General features: G+C 33.7%; 2 protein-coding genes across 11 annotated transcripts in view; one reads left to right on the top strand and one right to left on the bottom strand.

The window, feature by feature from the left end:
• Positions 1–47: 47 nt before the first annotated feature.
• Positions 48–17,665, bottom strand: LOC125066026 (ribonuclease Z, mitochondrial). 4 transcript variants are annotated; one of them, XM_047673910.1, is made up of 16 exons: positions 17,498–17,665; positions 8,653–8,858; positions 8,329–8,515; positions 8,003–8,124; positions 7,736–7,929; positions 7,371–7,456; positions 6,733–6,898; positions 6,346–6,481; positions 5,533–5,773; positions 3,958–4,106; positions 3,525–3,743; positions 3,172–3,314; positions 2,353–2,528; positions 1,956–2,154; positions 1,349–1,581; positions 48–605 (listed from the first exon to the last, which is right to left on the bottom strand). In XM_047673910.1, exons 1-16 carry the CDS (start codon positions 17,528–17,530, stop codon positions 300–302), a joined length of 2,796 nt encoding a protein of 931 aa, XP_047529866.1. In that variant the 5' UTR covers positions 17,531–17,665; the 3' UTR covers positions 48–299. The 4 variants fall into 4 exon arrangements, with proteins under 4 accessions (XP_047529866.1, XP_047529867.1, XP_047529869.1 ...); XM_047673911.1 differs by lacking the exon at positions 17,498–17,665 and adding an exon at positions 8,912–9,108 and having other exon boundaries at positions 8,653–8,821; XM_047673913.1 differs by lacking the exon at positions 17,498–17,665 and adding an exon at positions 8,917–9,108 and having other exon boundaries at positions 8,653–8,821.
• Positions 9,364–19,258, top strand: part of LOC125066024 — a 32,632-nt gene continuing 22,737 nt past the window's right edge. For 6 of the 7 annotated variants that reach the window (XR_007119651.1, XM_047673906.1, XM_047673908.1 and 3 more), the window contains exons 1-2: positions 9,364–9,737; positions 10,748–10,884. Coding sequence is in view for 6 of the 7 variants with exons in the window: in XM_047673906.1 (XP_047529862.1) it covers positions 9,638–9,737; positions 10,748–10,884 (237 nt within the window). In the remaining variant the exon portion in view is untranslated. The remainder of the gene's footprint in view (positions 9,738–10,747; positions 10,885–19,258) is intronic. The other variant, XM_047673905.1, reaches the window with a different exon arrangement.

The raw sequence follows: 19,258 nt of genomic DNA, 5'->3' as shown, positions 1-19,258 counted from the left end.
CGCTATTTTATAAAAGACAGTTTAACTCAACATTAAAAAATATTTATTTCAGGTTTTATATATAACAGCCAATCTTAGTTACACTAGTGTAAATGATTCAAACTAAAACATATCACTTTATAATGAGAACTATATGTTCAACTATTTACTATTGAATGAGATAATATAATATATTATTTTAATAAAGCAATACTTCATCCATTCAACTTCAAGTAACTTGTACAAGAATATTATTATTTTTTATTTAAGCTGCTAATATAAAACTACAAAACTATTAAACTTAAAAACCAAATTAAACACTAGCTCATTATATTACGATCGTTATCTGTAACATTTTCACCATTTCTCTGATGATCCGATTCATTATTGTCTGTGGATCCATTGTGTTCGTTCTTGTCGTTGTCCGTGGTCTCTTCTTCTTTATGGTTGTTTGTGGAATAATTTCGTATAGAATTAGACGTGGGTAGGGTGGGGGATAACCTCTGCTTGTCTTTGAGTCGCGCTCGATTAGCCGCTTTTAATTCTAGCTCTACACAATGCTCGGCGAACATCAGTTGTAGTGGGGCGTACATGTGTGGAAGGAGTTCTAAGTCGTTCATTGTTATCTGAAACAATATTTTCTTTATGTCAAGTTTGCTTTCGTAATTTTTTGTCAGTTTTAGCTCAAAAATGGAGACTGAGATAATTAGCAATTTCGGCGTTATATCAAAGTCACAGATTTCTATACATTTATTTATTATGGATGACCCAATAGTATTAATTTATAAGGAAATGCTGCATACAATATTAACTTAGTCTAATAGATAACTTATTCTTATATGATAAAAAATACAAATAACAATACATTGTTAGCTTCACTTTGGACGGACACACGTCATTGACCTTGCTCGTTTGAGAGTTACCGATAAATATGAAATAAATAAATACGCGAAAACCTCACACCTCGTGCCCTGTAGTTGTGGAGTAAAGCGTTCAGCACATAATATTTTTTTAATTACTTTCTATTTTTTCAATTATATTTGGAGAATAGTAAATACTGTATGTGTAGGTTAATAATTTTTTTTTGATATTTTTCTTAAAGCTTATCCGAAAACCATTACCACGCCTTAAAGACTAACTCAGTGTGAATTACTTTACTGATATTTTTTTATGACGATGGTATGGATACTTGTTCAAATAACAAATACTATTAAAAAAATCAACTACCTATACTAAAAAAAAGGCAAGAGTAAATGTTACTACATTTACTAATTAAAAGAAAAACTGTTTCTAGTTAGCTGTTTGAAGGGGCGGCCTGGATTACATTTAATAACTGCATAAAAATAAGTTATTAATTCATAGTACGCACCTGCATGTTATCAAAAGCTATCCCGACCGTATTGTTGTCGTTCAATATGTTCGCATTGAGTCTCGGCAGTCGCGCGTATCTCTGACTGAAGTGCGTTAATATTGTGTACTTGGCGTTCATTTCCTTCCCGATGTTTATGGCCTGGGAAGTCGTCGAATGCATCTTTATACGCGCTTCTCCTGCGAGCTCGTCTTCCATTGTCGCTTCGTGGATTAATAGAGTTGAGTCTTTACCTGCAATTACCCAGTTACTTTATTAATCAAAATATCTTTATTCAGGTACGCTATTATATGCACTTCTGAATTGGCATTTTACAGAATTATATTAAATGTAAAACTACCATCTGTCCAGAATGTATATTAGGTAAATTAAGAAAGAATTCTTACTATATTTGCTTTAGACAGTGATCTTTTATAAGTTGTTTTTTTTTAGTCGAATGTTTACGAAATTCTCTATAAAATATTTGAATAATTCATAGACAATCTCAGCCAGAAAATTAAAGGTAACATTAAATACATGCATAAACAGTAGAAATAAATTTAAATAGGAAAAAACAAAACTTAGTTTTATTTCACTCAATACAAAGGAGCGTTTCGGATGGACTCACCGATGTCCACGAGCTCCGCGCAGGGGATGGTGTCGCCGGAGTAGGTGAGCTTGTAGCGCTCGTCCACGTCGACGGCCACCCCGAAGGCGTTGGGGCAGTGCGCCACGTGGCACGTGCGCACGCGCCGCACGCCCAGCGCCGCCGCCGCCGCCGCCGCCAGCGCGCCGCCCGCCTCCCACTCCGGCCTCTGCTCCTCCAGCTTCGAAAGCAATGACGACTTTAATCGGGACATGAACAAAAAACGCCTCGGCACCGCTACTGCCATGAGTGAACATGTGATGACACGGGAGACCAAAACGTAAGAGCACGGAGCGAGCGAGCAAATGTTTATACTTCTCGCAGTGTCTGTGGACGGACCACTCCAGGCATCGTGCCATAGCCGATTCGACTCTCTTACCAAGTCCTGATTAGGTATTAGCGTAAATTCATCTTGAATCCTCTCGAACTCCTTGTCGTATATGGATAGCCAGGAGACGATCTGTCCGGGTGCGAGCAGGTACACGGAAGTTGTAGGCGCTTCCTCGTCAACTTCGTCTAAGGCCTGACGACGCGCCTGTAGCACGTCTATTAGACCTGAAACAATACCTGTATGTTGCATTCTACCGAAGATTAAAGACACGAGTCAGTTAGTTGTAACGTCTTAAAAGTCCATCATGAAATTTTGAAACAGAATGGTAAATAATTAGGACTGGTATTTAGAAGACTCGTTTTAGTAGATACGAACTACACGGTTATTCAACCCCCAAACAGCAAAATTCATTTAAACCCGCGGCTTGACTTATTCCAAACAATAATCTATCTCTGCGGTCGATCTCATTCAGATCCGTCTAGCCATTCTGGCATCATTCAGTAACAAATATCAATCCATCCAAACTTTCTAATTTATAATATAAGTAAGTTAATACATAGCTAGGTATGTATGTAGCCTATGCAAGCTAAATGTGAGCAAAAATGACATAGCATCAAGACTACATTTTATATGGGTTTATTTTTCTTACAACGCATTGACGTGACTTCAAATAAATAAATAATGTCGTTACTATCAAGACTTAATTTAATCTCCCAAAAGGTTTATACGTTTATAAAAATGGGATATCACGTCAATATTTAAAATAAAATAATAATAATAATTGAAATTACAAAACATTATAGAATTTTAAATTAGAATCTTGTCTATTTGGGTATTGACTGAGAACGCTGTAAATGTAATTCTTACCGATATGGTGGTCTGCGTGTAGGTGAGAGATATAAATGGCCTTCAGTGTCCTCAGGAACGCGTTGACTTTCTTTGGTCCAAAGAAGCGCACCAGTTGACCGAATGTGCCTTCACCACAATCCATTAACATTGAACTACGTTCACTGGATAGGGTAGAAACGTTACCGATAAGGATTTATATTTATATATAAAATTATGGAATAAATTGAATCGCTAAACTCTAATAAATCTGAGCAGGAAGTAATGAGTCTTGCATTTAAAATTAATTCCACGTAAGAAAATATGAATTAATTTTATATTAAAATTAATAACACCAAATACTTTGAAACATTTTTTAATAATAAAAGACTTACTCAATTTGTAGAACAATTGCACTCGTATTCCTCGTCTTACTCGGTATACAGGAACCGGTTCCGAGGAAAACTACCTTCGGATACTCCTGCTGAGACTGGGTCTTGCCATAGCGAATTTTCTCAACTAGTTTTCGGAATTTTTCTAGACTGTCAACGAATCCATCCACGTCCATTGCCTCCTGGATATACTCTTGTATATGGAGCTTCGGTTCGGCCGATCTGTTAAGACAGTATTCTTAAATATATAATTTATAAATCACTAACTAACCTGCCAGACATCGTCCGGCCTTAGCGATGAATATTCATTTCGAAATAAAAAAAAAACAGAGTCAACGGCTAATACGGCATAAACAGTCGTATATAAGTTTTTGCATTTTTGTTCCGAAGAAGCATAATTGAAATGAAGTCGTTCTCATGTCATGTCTGTTCGCACCTGTCGAGCGCCCTCTTGGGGCGGAGGTGGAACACGGTGAGCGTGCGCGCGGCGACGAGGTCGAGGCGCGCGGGCGCGGCGCCGCCCGCCGACGCGTCCCCGCACGAGCCCTCCATGTTTATGATGTTCTGGAACTGCGCCTCGGCGATCTGCAATCCCCGGCCGAATTAAGAGCTAGGCAACCACAGCGCCTACACTTGAGCCTTCGACTAGTTAACAATTTTAATGTAAGATATGTTTAGGTACTATACTAGATATAGTCAACCTCTACTTCTCTGCTGCTATAGAGACCCTTCTCTATTCCTTTGTAACCCAGCCTCCAGTCCTTTAACTCCAGCTTTGTACAAACCGCTTCACAATTCCCACACCGATCACGTAAATTGAACGACCGCTACGGACTACATTTTTACTATCATTTTAAATGCCGATGCATTTGATGATGCTTTGCCTTGATGCAGCTTTTTCTGAGTTGGGACGATTAAATCGTCTGAATTTTCATAACATACTTGCTGAAAAGGTGATTGAATTCTATTCGGGTTATAACTAAATAATCATTGGTCGTTTGACTTATAATGTTTAGATTTAAATTGACGTTAATCTAAACGCTTATTGCTCACAGTTAATCTGACATTGACCAGCGTATCAGATACCAGAGGCCATTTCATATGAGGTGCAGGTGGAATTTCACCCACAATACTTCGCCTTTACAATAGCATATAGTAAAAGACGATTTACAATAAATTAACAATTTAGAACAGGGGCAACGTCGACCAGCTAGTAAATATTTCTTATGATAGCATACTGATAACATAATATGATATCGTAACACTATCTTGATATAATGTGTTAACTCACTGACAAAAGTCAAAACAACACAAATCCCATAACGGAGGTGACTCAGGCTATATACTTGAGGTTGTAATTCATAATATTCCACAAGTATATAAGCCTTTGTTTATTTTAATTGATAAACAAATTATTAGGTATATATGCTTGTTATAAATGCACTAGACTAGAGTATTGATTACTCAATTACCTATACTTTTCGAATTATATTTCCCATCGACACCACATTCGAGAATTCTCGTAAAACCTTACTCGGGCATTCTATGGACTACAACACAAAGACCATCAAAGCGATCGCCGTTATTTCAATAATTCTTCGTAACACATAACGTGGGAATCGTACGAGTTGCAACATCAAGACAGTCGACAGGATAAATGTAATTCCTTTACTTCTTTTTCTTAATAAAGTTTAAGTAATTGAACGTTTTATTTGCGCCTCTCGAGCTCGCTCATTGTAACTTGCTTTTTATTTAATTAGATAAATATATGTGGTTATACAATTAATATACGGTTTATTCAGCTCTAACAACACAGAACTAAGTACTGATAAATATAATCTGAAATTATTTAATAATCAAAACAGCTATTTCAACTATAAGCAAGATACAAGTCAAACCCATGTTAGCTGAAAAGGCAACAGACTCACCCTAGTACCGCAATACGCGCTGTTTTCATTAAACTGTCATACTCGTCATCGAAGGATCACGTCACAGTCACAGTCAGTCTCACCTTGTTCTTGAGCTCCTCGATGCCCCTGAGGCGAGCCCCGTCGAGCGCGGCGCCGGCGCGGGGCCCGGGGGCCCACAGCGCCGGCACGCTGGCGTCGCGCAGCAGGGGGAACATGTCCTCGTCCAGCAGGTGCAGGCGGTGCTGCGAGCGGTGCACGGCCTCCGAGCCCATGCACGAGTTGTGCGCGTTGAGCACCAGGTGCCGCGTGCTCGCGCCGAACTGCGACATGAAGGCGCGGTACCTGCCGGGGGACGGGCGTAACTCGTTTGTTTAATTTCGATTCCAAATCAATACTAATTAATGAGGTGACGTTTTTATTGTAATACCTCACTGTAAACATTTTAAGAGAAAATACATAAAACTTGTTTTAAATGCATATTATTAACGTTACAAGCGTACATTTGATGTTTGTTTTTTTTTTATGTTCTGTAATTAGAATAATTACCTTATGATGAACCTCTACTGGGCAGAGACAAATTTTAATGCATTTTACTTATTTATTTTTTAATATCCATTCACTATATCTTGTTTAACTTAATCACTAAGAAAGAGAGAACAGAAGTCTTTTTATATCGATGAGAATATTTGGGGCCAATTCAAATAAGCTTGTCCACTGTTTTATGGTCACACCTGTGTCAGAATTTAATTTTACGGAAACCTACATCAGCAAGCATAAGATTCATTTTTAAAAGCATACAAAAACGCAATATGAATTCTAAATACTTCATTAACAGAATTTCGACCTTTAAAAGTGATTTTTATTTTTGGTTTCAAATTATAAATATAAAATAAATACAAACAGAATTTAATTACTTGGGATCATTAAAGACGTGTGGTGGCGTGTAGTGCACAACAACGGCAGGAATGTTCTCTGGCGGGTTAATTTTATCGTCATAATGTGCAGCGAATTCTGATTCTTTCAAATATGATATATCTGGAACTTCCAGGACTGAAACACAAAGCAAATATCAATATATTAAGTATCAGCATTCATTAATACAATCGTACAGACGATTCTAATGGCTTCTTGGAAAAATAATTGGAATTTAAGTAAGTAGTAAGGTTACTATGAACTTTTCTTTTCGCTAGGCACAAACTACAAAGAAATTCTTAACACTAAATTTTATGACGAAAATGTGATTGAAAAATAATTTTGTACACATTACATTTAAAGAAAAAACTAAGATATAATCCAAATACCTATAAAAACTGGACCGGGATCGTCTGGTGTCTTCACATCTTTTGACCGCACTAGTTTACCATCTGGCAGCACCACATCTTGACCACTCTTCAGTTGCCCAAGCAGAGGTCCTGGTTTGACACCGAATTCTACACATTTCTCTAGAACAAGTGTACCGAGACGTTTCTGAAAATGAGTACAAAATGCATCAAGTTGACAGTGGCACAAAAAGTGCTCTAACACATATATCTATCTTTTATGTGTAAGCCATTCTCGCCAAAATAGTGAACCATAAATACATTAAAAAATGATAATTTATTTCTAATGAATATTTGATAGTAACAATTTGATTTTTATATCAAAATAAGTACTTGTAGGGTTCTGGTATTATATAAATCCGATAGTAACTCTATCTGTCTATCTGTTGCTCTTTCATTGCCAAACCGCAATACAGAATTTGATGAAATTTTGTATGAAGCAAACTTGAAATTTAAGGAAAGACATAGGCTACTTTTTATGCCTAAAACCTTACAACTAACACCTAAAAAGCGAGCGACAAGCGCAAACCTTGGAGAGTATATCTATTAAGTGGCGTCATATTGATAGAACATTTTTTGGTATATTAGGTTATGTATTTAGTAGATTTAGGGAAACACACCTTCAAAGTACAAATATATGCTACAGTACAATGACTTTGTTTTTGTAGTTCATGCAATACTTTTTCGTTCTTCGACTTCAGAGCATCTGAAATATAAAATGAAAGTGTTTCATTACTTTAATTTATTTAAAGTATTAATTGTTTTTATAAATCACTTTTGAATATCCACGAAGTTGTTATCAGAAATTTAGAAGTGAAATTAATGTAAGATGTCAATAGTAAATTTATATCTCGATATTAAATGAAAATTGTAATATATAATAGGCTTGTTTATCTTTACTCCTTCTTCAGTTGGAATATGTACTTAAAATATATGTCTATTTAATAGTGAATTATATCATTCAATCATATTATTGACTATGTACCTTTGCCAACATTTTTTGGTTTTAATTTTGGAGATGTGTTTTTTAGTTCTTCGGGGCTTTTGGCTTCCCTTTTGTAATAGTCAGTGTCATCATGAATGAACTCCTCAAATTTACTGTCATGATTTTCACCACCAAGTTTCGGTTTCTTTGCAATAGGTGTTGAATCAGTTTTTAAAATTTTATCTTCAGGTCCCCTGTAAAAAGAAAATAATTATATTTGCAATATACTTAAAATTAATTGATTGTAAACAAATGTAAAATACTTACAAAAGAACATATTTAACAGTCATCACATTGTCTTCAAAGTCAACAGAAGGGCTGCACTTGGCCATAGTGACATTCATATCTTTCATAATCACAAACCTTTTTGTGGCATTGTACAATTCATCCTGAAACAAAAAACAACAAATTACTTTATGTGTACAATAAATAACATCTATATAAAAATCATCTGCTCACATTTTAATTGCTTATTTTATGCATGTAAACTCATATGTATTTTTAAAAACAATGAAACATATTTAAGACAGTTTTCATAACACAAAAAAATCAGCAGTCTCAGCTCTTATAAAACTATAATGTAATATAATTACCAATCCATCAGGTCCATGTAAAGTTATATTTGGCACACCAACATCTTGGAGTGTGAGAGAGAGTCCAGGCAGACCACCAATATTTCTCCAGGTCTTGTTAGTGATAAAAATATGGTCAAGTTTTGACAGTTTTACCTTGTGTTCATGGGCAAGTCTCTGGGTACCCTCTCCACAGTTAAATAAATAACTGAAATTATTTAATACGTCAATAAACTATACCAGACACACCCAATATACATTTTGGAAATATTTATAAATATGATGCAATTTCATTGCAATAATCGAAGATATTATATTTATTTTATATTTAATTAACATACTCACCGCTTTTGATCTGTAAATAGATAAAGAGTATTAGGTGCTCCTCTAGCCCCAGAGCCTAGGACCTGTAAGTATACTGTACTAGGGCCATATTTTTCTGCCTTTTTACTTATTTGTTGACGTTGGCGTTGTGCATCGAAAATTCTTCCAGAATTGGGTTTCGGCATGCTGGCTAGAAATCCCAACAATTTCTTACTACTGTCGCTGCTGTAATAACGGACACTACTTATTCTAACTACTTTATTAACTATTATTATTTTACCGTACATGTGTTTGGAGGTTATTCTTATTTTGCCAGAGTTTACGAGCATCCGTTAGGATGAATTAGAGTAGGCTACTAGCTTGCTCATTTATACATAATTTTGTATTTTTAAAAACTTCTATTACAAACACATTTTTAGATTTGGAACAGTTATTTTTGCGTCAGTCGATTTTTAATGTTTTCTTCTGTTATGTCAACTCATTTCTTGACTTAACTAATGACTATGACATTGACATAACTATTTTTTATAATATTAATTTACAAAACTTAACAAAATAACATAAAAGCTATTTACTTAGAGGAGAATAATTTAGTAATATTTAAAAATAATGCTTAATTGAACATTCAAAATACTAATTCAGATAAGTTTTATTCACAATCTTTTATTCTACATCTTTTGTTACTAGCTAAAAAAAAGGAATAAATGATCATTTGAACTGTAAACATCGAAATCGAAAATGGCGTTCTGTACAGCTGTGGGTTGCGCAATTTATATGTAAATGTGTACGAAAATCTTAATAAAAATTGTATTTTATGTGCTATAAATAATCTAGACTCTGAAAATGTTTCATGTGCGCAATTTTTGCGGTCAATATTGTATAGTGCTTTAGTATTTTTTCTTTAGTGTAAACCTGTCAGGGACCGTGTATTTTTTGTGTTGTGGTGATGTATTAAAATGATAAATAATGAAACGAAAAATAATACGGCTGTGCAAATAATGTAAAAATGATGGCTGTGTTATGGGTGATTTTAATTTTGGCCTCAACGGGCCTTCAATTGGTACAAGGATTGCCTGTTAACCCAGTGCTGCGGGTCTACCCGCACGGTAAGTCAATTTATTAGAAAACAATGTTTTTTTAATTAACATCTAATATAAATTAACTTTTCACTCCGTAAGTAAGCATTTATCTCATATATATAAAACGGAATCGAATATCCCAACTATTAGTAGGTAACATAATCTTTGTTAGTCTAAATACATGTGGGTAGTATTTGCATAAGTTCAATTTATAGTTACCGTAATTTAAACGATAATATGAGACTAATATTGATTATTTGTACACCTTTTCTACAATTTTTAGTTATTCCTTTTTAAGATATAATTTTAAAATAATACAAGGTTCACTAAAACATGGGAAGAAGTTACATTATATTAAATTAAGTAATTGTTTTAGCAATATACATGAGATTTTTTTTTTAACAGTCAACATTTTCCAATATGCTTAAAAATGTAGTATCCCAATATTATAAATTAAACAGACATCATTCATCATCACAGTTTATTTTTAGCATATTTTTTATTTAAATGATTCAGTAGTCATTTTTAATCAAAATTTTGAACATAAATAAATCGCTGTAATTTATTTGTAGTTCTCTTTAAAAAATTATGATTGATGTTGCATGAAACAAAACAATAATGTTTTGACAGAGTAATTTGTGAAATTAATCAAACCAATTACTTATCAATATTTAAACAAACATATAGTTCATAGGCATAATTTTTAAAAATTAAACGCTCATAGTGATCTGACCCAGTCCTGGTACTGTAGAATATGAATAAGGTTAAAATTATATTATCTTACATTTAAATATTTGTCCATCAAAACATGCCTTAGAGAATAGAAGATGTTAATTGTATAGGTTGTGGTTAAAGGGTTTAAATTTTTCAACATCGCCAATAATATCTAGGGAGTAACAATAAGAGCATATATTCTGACATTCATCATTATCCAGTTTAATTTGCTTCTAATTGGAGTGTATTCATCATTCCCTTTAGTGTTTTATTAAAACCACCCACTTACATACCTTTTTGGTTAAATTATTTTAATGTTACAGAAGCCAGTGGGTCTGAGGTGGAAGAATGGAATTCGGAAAGCAATTTGTACACATCACTGCCGGCGCTGGCGTTGGTGCTGACTGTTGTAGGACTATTATTTGGTTGCACCTGGTGCTACAGGCACAAGGATTGTAAGGTAAGTCACAATTAAGACTTAAAGGATTGATGGTAATATATCAATCTTCATTTAAGAACTTGTTTTTTTTTTAACAAATTGTCTTAATTTTTTATGTATACATACTTTATATATTCAGACCACATGTCTAATGTGCTAATTATTTAAATTAAATCCAGCATTCACTTTTTTCGAAGCCATTGTTATGCCAAAAAATCTAAAAATACGTACTATTAAATAAATTATATTTAAGTATTGAGCAAAGCAAATACTCAAATATAATATAAATTAATATATAATACTTTTTAAACAAAAACAATGATTTTTTTAAGAAGTTTGCAAAATATCTATAGTTACGCTTTTCATACAAAATGGTTTTGAAATTTACCTACAGCATTCATATGTTGTTTTAGTTTGGGTCTGGTTAAGTTTATATAATGAGAGAGTGGCTAATAAAAGCTAAAATTATGTATCTAATCAATTGCGGACGATGGGTCATTGCACTGTGTACCCTCCATATAATACGAGTTATCATATTATGCGTGCCTTCAAACTATTAATGGGTCAATCATTGATACCAAATACGCTGACGCCCTTGACTAATAATTACGAAAATCCAATTAACTAAAAAAATAACTTTTGTATATGTCTTCAAATAATCGTTCTATAAACCCCAGCATTTAGACGAAAAACATTTGTCAGTCATACATATTATGACAATTCATACTTTGATTATTCGAGCCGTCTGGACATATGACGCAATAGACAACCTTCAATCGATACTCCATTCTTATTAGCTGTTGGAAGTACAGGGGCTATCAAGTTTCACGTCTCAGAAGGGTCAGTACCCACACTAATTAATACTTAGTCTGCTCGACTCATTAGCCCAGGGACAGCCTGCGACATTAGTCATCGTAAGCCAATATTTGGCACCATCAAGATCTATTCTTCGCGATGATGCATCCACGTCAGTGAGAACGTAAAGATAGGTATCGAATGTTTGTTAGTCATTGAATATTTATTTCAGTTTTTATTACACGAAGCTATGATATCGTCGCGATGTATTTATATTGTAATTTTGTTATCAAAGAATATTTTGTGAGTACATGTATCAAACGGGAATAAATCTTAGAATCTATTTCTAATATACCACAATTTGGTAGGCTTTTTGATGCGCTCTTTTTTATTCAAAGAATGTAAGCTTTGAAATATAGTTAGAGGACATTAATATTGACCTCTACTGCGGTTTATAATATGCCGTAAAAGATAATAGGTACTCGGCACTCCGATAGTGCAGATAAATTAAAATTTAAGCTATCCCAGTTTAGGAAGCTGACCTAAATGTTCTACATTTGGTGCACTGTATTTTTTCATAAAAGTTTACTGCAAATTTTAATCGTATGAATGACATCGACGTACGAATAACAATTTTTTTTTAGATTTGTCGACACTTATCAGGGTTGTAGTTAAAATATTAAATTAGTGCTTATATCGCATGCCTCGTTATCGAAGAAACGCATTGTCCATATAGCACAAGGCAGATTTTAAGCCAAGTCAGCGGTGTTTCTTTTCTTTAAAAGGTACATGTTAACTGCATACTTGCATGAACGAAGTTCTGGCCACTATTCCTCATATTATGTATATTTTTTCTTAGAGTAGGTAAGTTTGATTTATATTATACTTCTGTAAATGTATTTGAATACACATTATTTCTTCACAAAGCAAAGGTTGAATCTTACTAAGGTTTCATAACTATACGAATTAGATAAATATTATTATATGTTATTCACACTCTTTTTACGTCATATGTACGTGTAATATCTACGTTAAAGTTATTTAAGCCAAAAGTGTCGCTAAAAAGCATGAAACGTTGGAAAGAAAATATATTCGCCAACCAAAAGAAACGTACTCATTTCTGATTTTTAACACCATCACAATATGATCTCATTTTAATTATTTCTTTGCAGTAATCTTGGTCGGAATACTATATATAATGTCCTAACTAATTTACTTTGTAAAATATATGGAGTGACATTTAGACAACGTATGTATGGAACATAATATGCATATACAAAATCGTCTCGTTGTTTTTATTACTTCACCATTAAAATTAAGTGGTTATTAATCAAATAACTCTGGGCTCTTAATAGCATGAATTGTAATTTACAAAATAAATTGAATTTAAACTTCGACCAATAGCAGTAGAACTATCGATTCAAAATGTAGATTTAACCCATAAGATCCGGCAACAAACTCAGTAATAGTGTTTTTCATCAAACATCTTCTCTTTAATCATGCAATTCTAAGCATTTGATTGAACAGTGACTATACAATAACAGATATAACAAGGTGACGTTAATAAGTCATACTTACTATTCACCGGATACGTAGCGGTAAACGCCGGTGTTACTTGTAATTTGTGTCTCGCTCGTCCCGTATTATTTAGTTACGTCCATTTCCTAAGCGTCGATTCGGTTGTTTAGGAGACAAGAGTGATTATTTAAATACTTTCATTCGATTCATAATAAAAAAACTCAGTCACTCTTACACCGTTAATGCTTTTCACTCTGTTGTAAAATATTTCTGAGTTAAAAAGAATATTTCTTCCACAAAATCTATTTCGTTATTGTAGTACCTATATCAAATATTCTGTAGGTGCGTTATTACTTGTATATATAATACCGATGGTATATTTTATTCTGGTATTGAAATACGAATCCTCAGGTAGCGGTTAAAAATATGTGCACGAGATTTTTTAACTTGGCTCTTGCACACAACTATACTCTTCTTACAAATTAATAAATTAATTAAAAAATACAAATCTTTATATACAAAATTGAAAAGTTCCATTATTGGATCCAATCCTGTGGGTAGAATCAGGTCATGGTTACTATAAAACAGCATTATCATCAGAACTGAAGCAGCATGTAAAATTTCAACTCCATAGGATAAGAAGAAGTGATCATAATTCGGCATCCCAGATTTGACCTACAGAAACAAACATTGCAAGTTCAATAATAGCTTGTAAAACAAAATTCAAAACAGTTCAAGTGAGCTTGTTTTATACTACATATGAATTATGAACTATTGTCCGTCGTAACTCATAATTGATTTAATTCCGCAGACATTCTGTTTCAGACTAATTTTCTCTATTAACTAATGGAACGTTTCTGGTAAGCGCGGTTTAGGTATAATTTTTATATTTTTTTTTCATGGAAAAGGCACGGTCTTCGTAATCTACTCTAATTAATTTTGGTGATGAAATCCATTAAAAATGTTGTCAAAATGAACCAAAAATATCAAGATATTGTTTAAAATGATACTAAAAGGTACGAATATTTTGTACATTTACTGGTACTATATATATTCAGAATACGTTTTACAAATTTATAATAAATTGGAATTTGTGTGAAGTAAAGCTAATAGCGGTAGAACAAACAAGCGTCTGTTGATTACTCGTAAATGAGTCAGTTCCTGGAGCCACCTGCAAGTATATTAATTGAAAAGTAGTCTCAGATCAGTTTTGCTTAATAAGTGGTTGGTTGGTTTAACATGCTTGCGTAAAATATGATAAGGTATAAAGTTTAAAAAAAAAACCAATATTGCATTATTTGACTTTATATAAAAATGATTTTAATTAAATAGTACCACTAGGCGACCAGTGTCTAGAAATTGTATCGTTATTAATTGCTTATTAAATGAGACTTGACATTCATAGTCGTATTCGAGTCTATCTGCTTTGTATACAAAATTTATGAAAGATAAGGTAAAACGGCGAGACGTGGCTAGTCAATAAACAAAACCTAATTATAAAATAATAAACGTTTAATATTATTTGTATATACATAGATATAATGCATTATATCTATGTATATACAAATACATCAGCCCTTTTTCTAGTCGTACTGCATATAAACTTTGATGCCAAGTAACAGACTTCTCTGTGCGCACAATATGCTTATAAAAGGGGTACAAATTTTTCTCTTCGAGTGTATTATAATTTCTCTTATCTATATTTTACAGTTCACTGAAAGGGTACTTGTAGTCATATAATATTCTTTCAGTTGCAAATCTATCCAAAAGATGTTTTGTACTGAGATGCATAAAACGGAATAGTACAATGTCAATGACCGACGTAAAATATCTGGGGCACGACCGATTTTTTCCGAGAAACATAATGGGTTAAATTTTTACTGAACTTTTGTTGTTGCGCTCATTCTTAAAAACATTGAAAATATTCCTCTAAATATTACTTTTAACCTCGGTTAAATCTGGTCTATATCAGATTCATTTTCAAATAGTATTCAAATTAACCCAAAAATTCTTGAATGCTAGATCTCAGATGGTTCACATTTAAAAACCTAGACTATGTGCGAGACATTTAGATGACGTGAGACAAATTTACGATAATCTTTATGTCATGGGAAATTGGTTCTTATGCGATTAGGATAAAGAATTATTAAGTGAAGATATATAATGGCGCTGACAGACGTTGCAGTGTGAGCAGTGGCGCTTCGTGTTGGCAGCATGCCCAAAGATCTTAGACCTCCCGTTCCACTCCCGGTTCTATAGCACTCAGTTTCAACCTCTCTATTACTACTTTTACTAATGCACGGGAACAATATCGCGATTTCGACCCAGCGATGTATTATTCCAACGCATTGCGAACGGGTTGGGCAAACACAAAGAACGCAGATATGCGCCATGTCACCGTTGCGCCTTGCGATTTGCGACCTACCATCGGTGCAGTGCGAGCGTGATATACATATACAAAAGTATGTCATTAGATATATGTATTTATGCACTCATTTTTAACTTGCATAGATGTTGTTCTATTTTTAAAATAATAAGCGCTCTTGGGTTTACACGTGTATTATGGGAGATCAGACGGAAATTAACATAAATAGGACATAATTTATATGAATTTGTGTATTATAATAGATTTATACTTTTTTTGAAGTAAACAATTAAACTGTACACAAGCCAAATAAGCTGTTTGGTTGTAGATAAGTCATGTGAGATTAGATTATATTTGCTTCTCGTTAGCATTGAGGTAGGTCGTACGCATCAAGGTCACTGGACAAGCAGACTCAAAATTTGCTTCGCAGAAATTAACGTTTATTGAAGGTTACTGAAATGGGAATATCATTCAAAAGTATTGGAATATCATGGCGATTATGACATGATTGATGACAGATAGAGAAATTGCTGGTGTTTTATAATTGTATAAGGTTATAAACAACAATTTATCGTAAATCCTGTCATTTACGTTCTTTGTCGATAGACTGATTGATTTAGACCCATACATACCATGTATGGGTACTAACCTATCTATAGCTTCTATATATAATCCTAGTTTTTCCACATTTGAACGACGTAGTTCAGGTGTTTTTAATAGTCCACCATGAAAGTGTTGTAATTATCTTTTTTCCTCCCTTTTTTTTAAACCCATTTGCTGAAGCTTTTCGGAAATTGGTTATTCAATACCCAATTACGAAGTTATCGGCGCTTGCTTTCGTTCACCGTTCCGTTCCATTTAACAGCTGAGTGTTATGTAACACGAACTTCCTCCACGCCAGACAAGCCGTTTAAATTATATTACCGGGATACCTGTTCTTACTTCGAGAACATCTTTAACGTATATTAAAAGAATGTTTATTTATTGTTATACAAATACAAAATTGAATTCGGATGTTGTTCAAACGTCATCGAACTTCTTTTAGAAGGATGAATAATCTTTAACGTATATTAAAAGAATGTTTATTTATTGTTATACAAATACAAAATTGAATTCGGATGTTGTTCAAACGTCATCGAACTTCTTTTAGAAGGATGAATATAGTACTGTTTCAGCAAATGTTAATGTCAATATTGTAGTTTACTACTTTTTATATTACTAATTTATAAAACGTACCTCACGTTTTGATTGTTAGTATTTACCGGATCATTAATTTTAAGATATATATTTAATATAATATTTGAGAAATAGCAAATCGTGTCAACCTAGCCGGACGGTAATTTTTCGAACCGGGCGCTTTCCAAGCGAACGCTGCCAAAACTCTAACGAATGCGGGGAAACTTTGTATAAGAGATTTCTAGATATCCAAAATGCCAACAGAAGTGTGCGACGGCACATAATCTTTTATAGATAGATAATATTACTTACATTATCAATTAAAGTTATCGATTTATTACAATTTAAATTTATTCGTACAATGTATTTGTGACAGCAAGTCCATATTTATAAAAATAAATATCACTGATCGTCTTTTGCCATCGAGAGTTCAACAGATATTACAAAATATTAAATAAACCGTACTGCATGGTGTACTAGAAATTAGCACGCTATACCTTCGCGCGACTAGCTTGTATGACTACTTATTATTGTATTATATTTGTTTATATTGTTATCACCGTTACGAAATCAGGTCTGACATTATAAAAGGATAAGCGACTGTTAATCATAAAGGAATTCGCATTAAAAATGTCAGTGCGGCTATTCACACCGTAACACCACACGTACCTATCTCCTTTAATTGGTATTTTTCATGTTTAGTTGTCTTTCGTGTATACGTACATAATTCAAATTTTTACTAGCAAATATATGAAAGTTACTGTTTTATTTACTTATGTTTTTCGAAGTGTAGCAATTACACTTTTTCTTCATATAACTCTTTTCTATTCTCAGCGAATCGGACCCTTCAGTGACTTAACTGTACGTTCACTAGAGCTTTTAACGCCCCTCCTTAACCATAATTGCGTTGTTCAGACGAGCTCACAGTACGATGATTGTAGCGAAAATCTGTAAACATACCATATTTAGTAAGTTCCTATACCTAATTCAATACATAAACCCATGATAGCTATTCAATTAGTCCTATTGTGCGATCATATTTTAACTTCTTTTTATTATTTTGAAAATAGCGATATAAATAATTAATTAAATTACGTCTAAAAAGGTTAAACAGATCTTCCACTCATCATTGCAATAACAGTACAATAAACGTACCCATAGCAAACAAGGAGCGCTTAATGAGTAGAGTTATCAACACTTGAAAGGGAACACGTGCTTCTACGTCGTAATTATCATGCGCGTGAGCGTGTGTGAGTCAGCGCAAGATGCGCCTGCGTCGTGCGTTAAGAATAGGGCTGCAAATCAGAAAATACAGGAATCTTATCTTTACTTTTAGTTCAAATTTATTATCGGCCTTTTAGTGTCTAAACGAATATCAGCAACGACGGCCAATTTTAAACAGTAGCCAACTGCGCAGATGATTATAATAGTCTACAATCCACAAGTATTTGCGTAAACACGAAAGACAAAATAGAGATCAAACACTAAATCAATGGTCTTAAAAAAAACGTTCAAGGATGTGCTATTGAGAATCTCTTATATACAAAAATAATAACTTAGACCCTCGTTTCAAATTGTAAACCAAGATTCTAACCCAAATCCGGGATCTCGCAATCTTGTTGATTGACTAACGAGATATTTAAAATTATTTATATGAAGTGATGTGGTCTTTAAAAGTGACATGGAAAAAGGTACAGGTATCGACCGTTCGGGCAACCCTAACTACGCGACGTTATTTTGTTTCTGGCTGACGCGCTGAGTCGCCGTAATGCAAGATATGATTGCATTTAAGATGAGCCTATTTATAAGCATTCTTATCTTGTTGCGGTGACTAACGATGTTTGGTATTCGATCGTACTCTCACATTAAATCGCCACTTGTCGCTATTTTTTGATAATTCATAGATAATAAATATAACGAGGATTCTGTTGCTATACAGTTTACTGCATGAAGTTTCGTAATTGTTCCGTAGCGGATGTCTACACCCTATAAGGAGATTTCTTTATACCTGCCAAATTTAAGGTTTGTGGGTGTTGTAGTTACTGTGATTTCGTGATTATTTAGTGAGTGGTACTTCGTTTTTATATATGTACATATAGATTAGTAATATTTTATTAAGCTATATAATAATACCAAGATATATAACAATAAAAACAATACACGTCGTTTGAAAACCAATATTGCATATTGATTTGGTTTTCCAAGTGCACATTACCAGTCGGTATCTGCCTTGTCAATACTACAAAATAAACATTCCATAACTAATCAATGAGCAGTAAGAATGTAATTGATTGTACCCAACACAATTGTCGATTCTCTAAAATCGGATATGACAGGTGTACGTGGGAACATGTAACACGGGATGGTCATCACAAAAGTCGCAATCCTCTTTTATGAGTCGCCTAGCCCATTTACGTGGCACGAGGGACCCGCCCACAGGCCCAGTCATATATTACTTTATTTAAATCATACATGCATTGTTGTTATTTGTAAATCATACTAAAAATAACTACATCAGATGTTTGCCCGTCTATTAATTTT

Source organism: Vanessa atalanta, chromosome 8 (assembly GCF_905147765.1).
Source record: "Vanessa atalanta chromosome 8, ilVanAtal1.2, whole genome shotgun sequence".
In the NCBI taxonomy this organism is placed as follows: Eukaryota; Metazoa; Arthropoda; class Insecta; order Lepidoptera; family Nymphalidae; genus Vanessa; species Vanessa atalanta.
This window is presented reverse-complemented; position numbering and strand designations above follow the sequence as displayed.

Bases quoted from the DNA above. Each gene is read 5' to 3' on its own strand.
- LOC125066026 (XM_047673909.1), bottom strand. From the start codon at position 8,960: ATGCTCGTAAACTCTGGCAAAATAAGAATAACCTCCAAACACATGTAC. The intron at 7,457-7,735 runs GTACATAGTCAA...TTTATATTTCAG, and splicing joins ACCAAAAAATGTTGGCAAAG to ATGCTCTGAAGTCGAAGAAC. The intron at 3,744-3,957 runs GTGCGAACAGAC...CTGTCTTAACAG, and splicing joins CCCAAGAGGGCGCTCGACAG to ATCGGCCGAACCGAAGCTCC.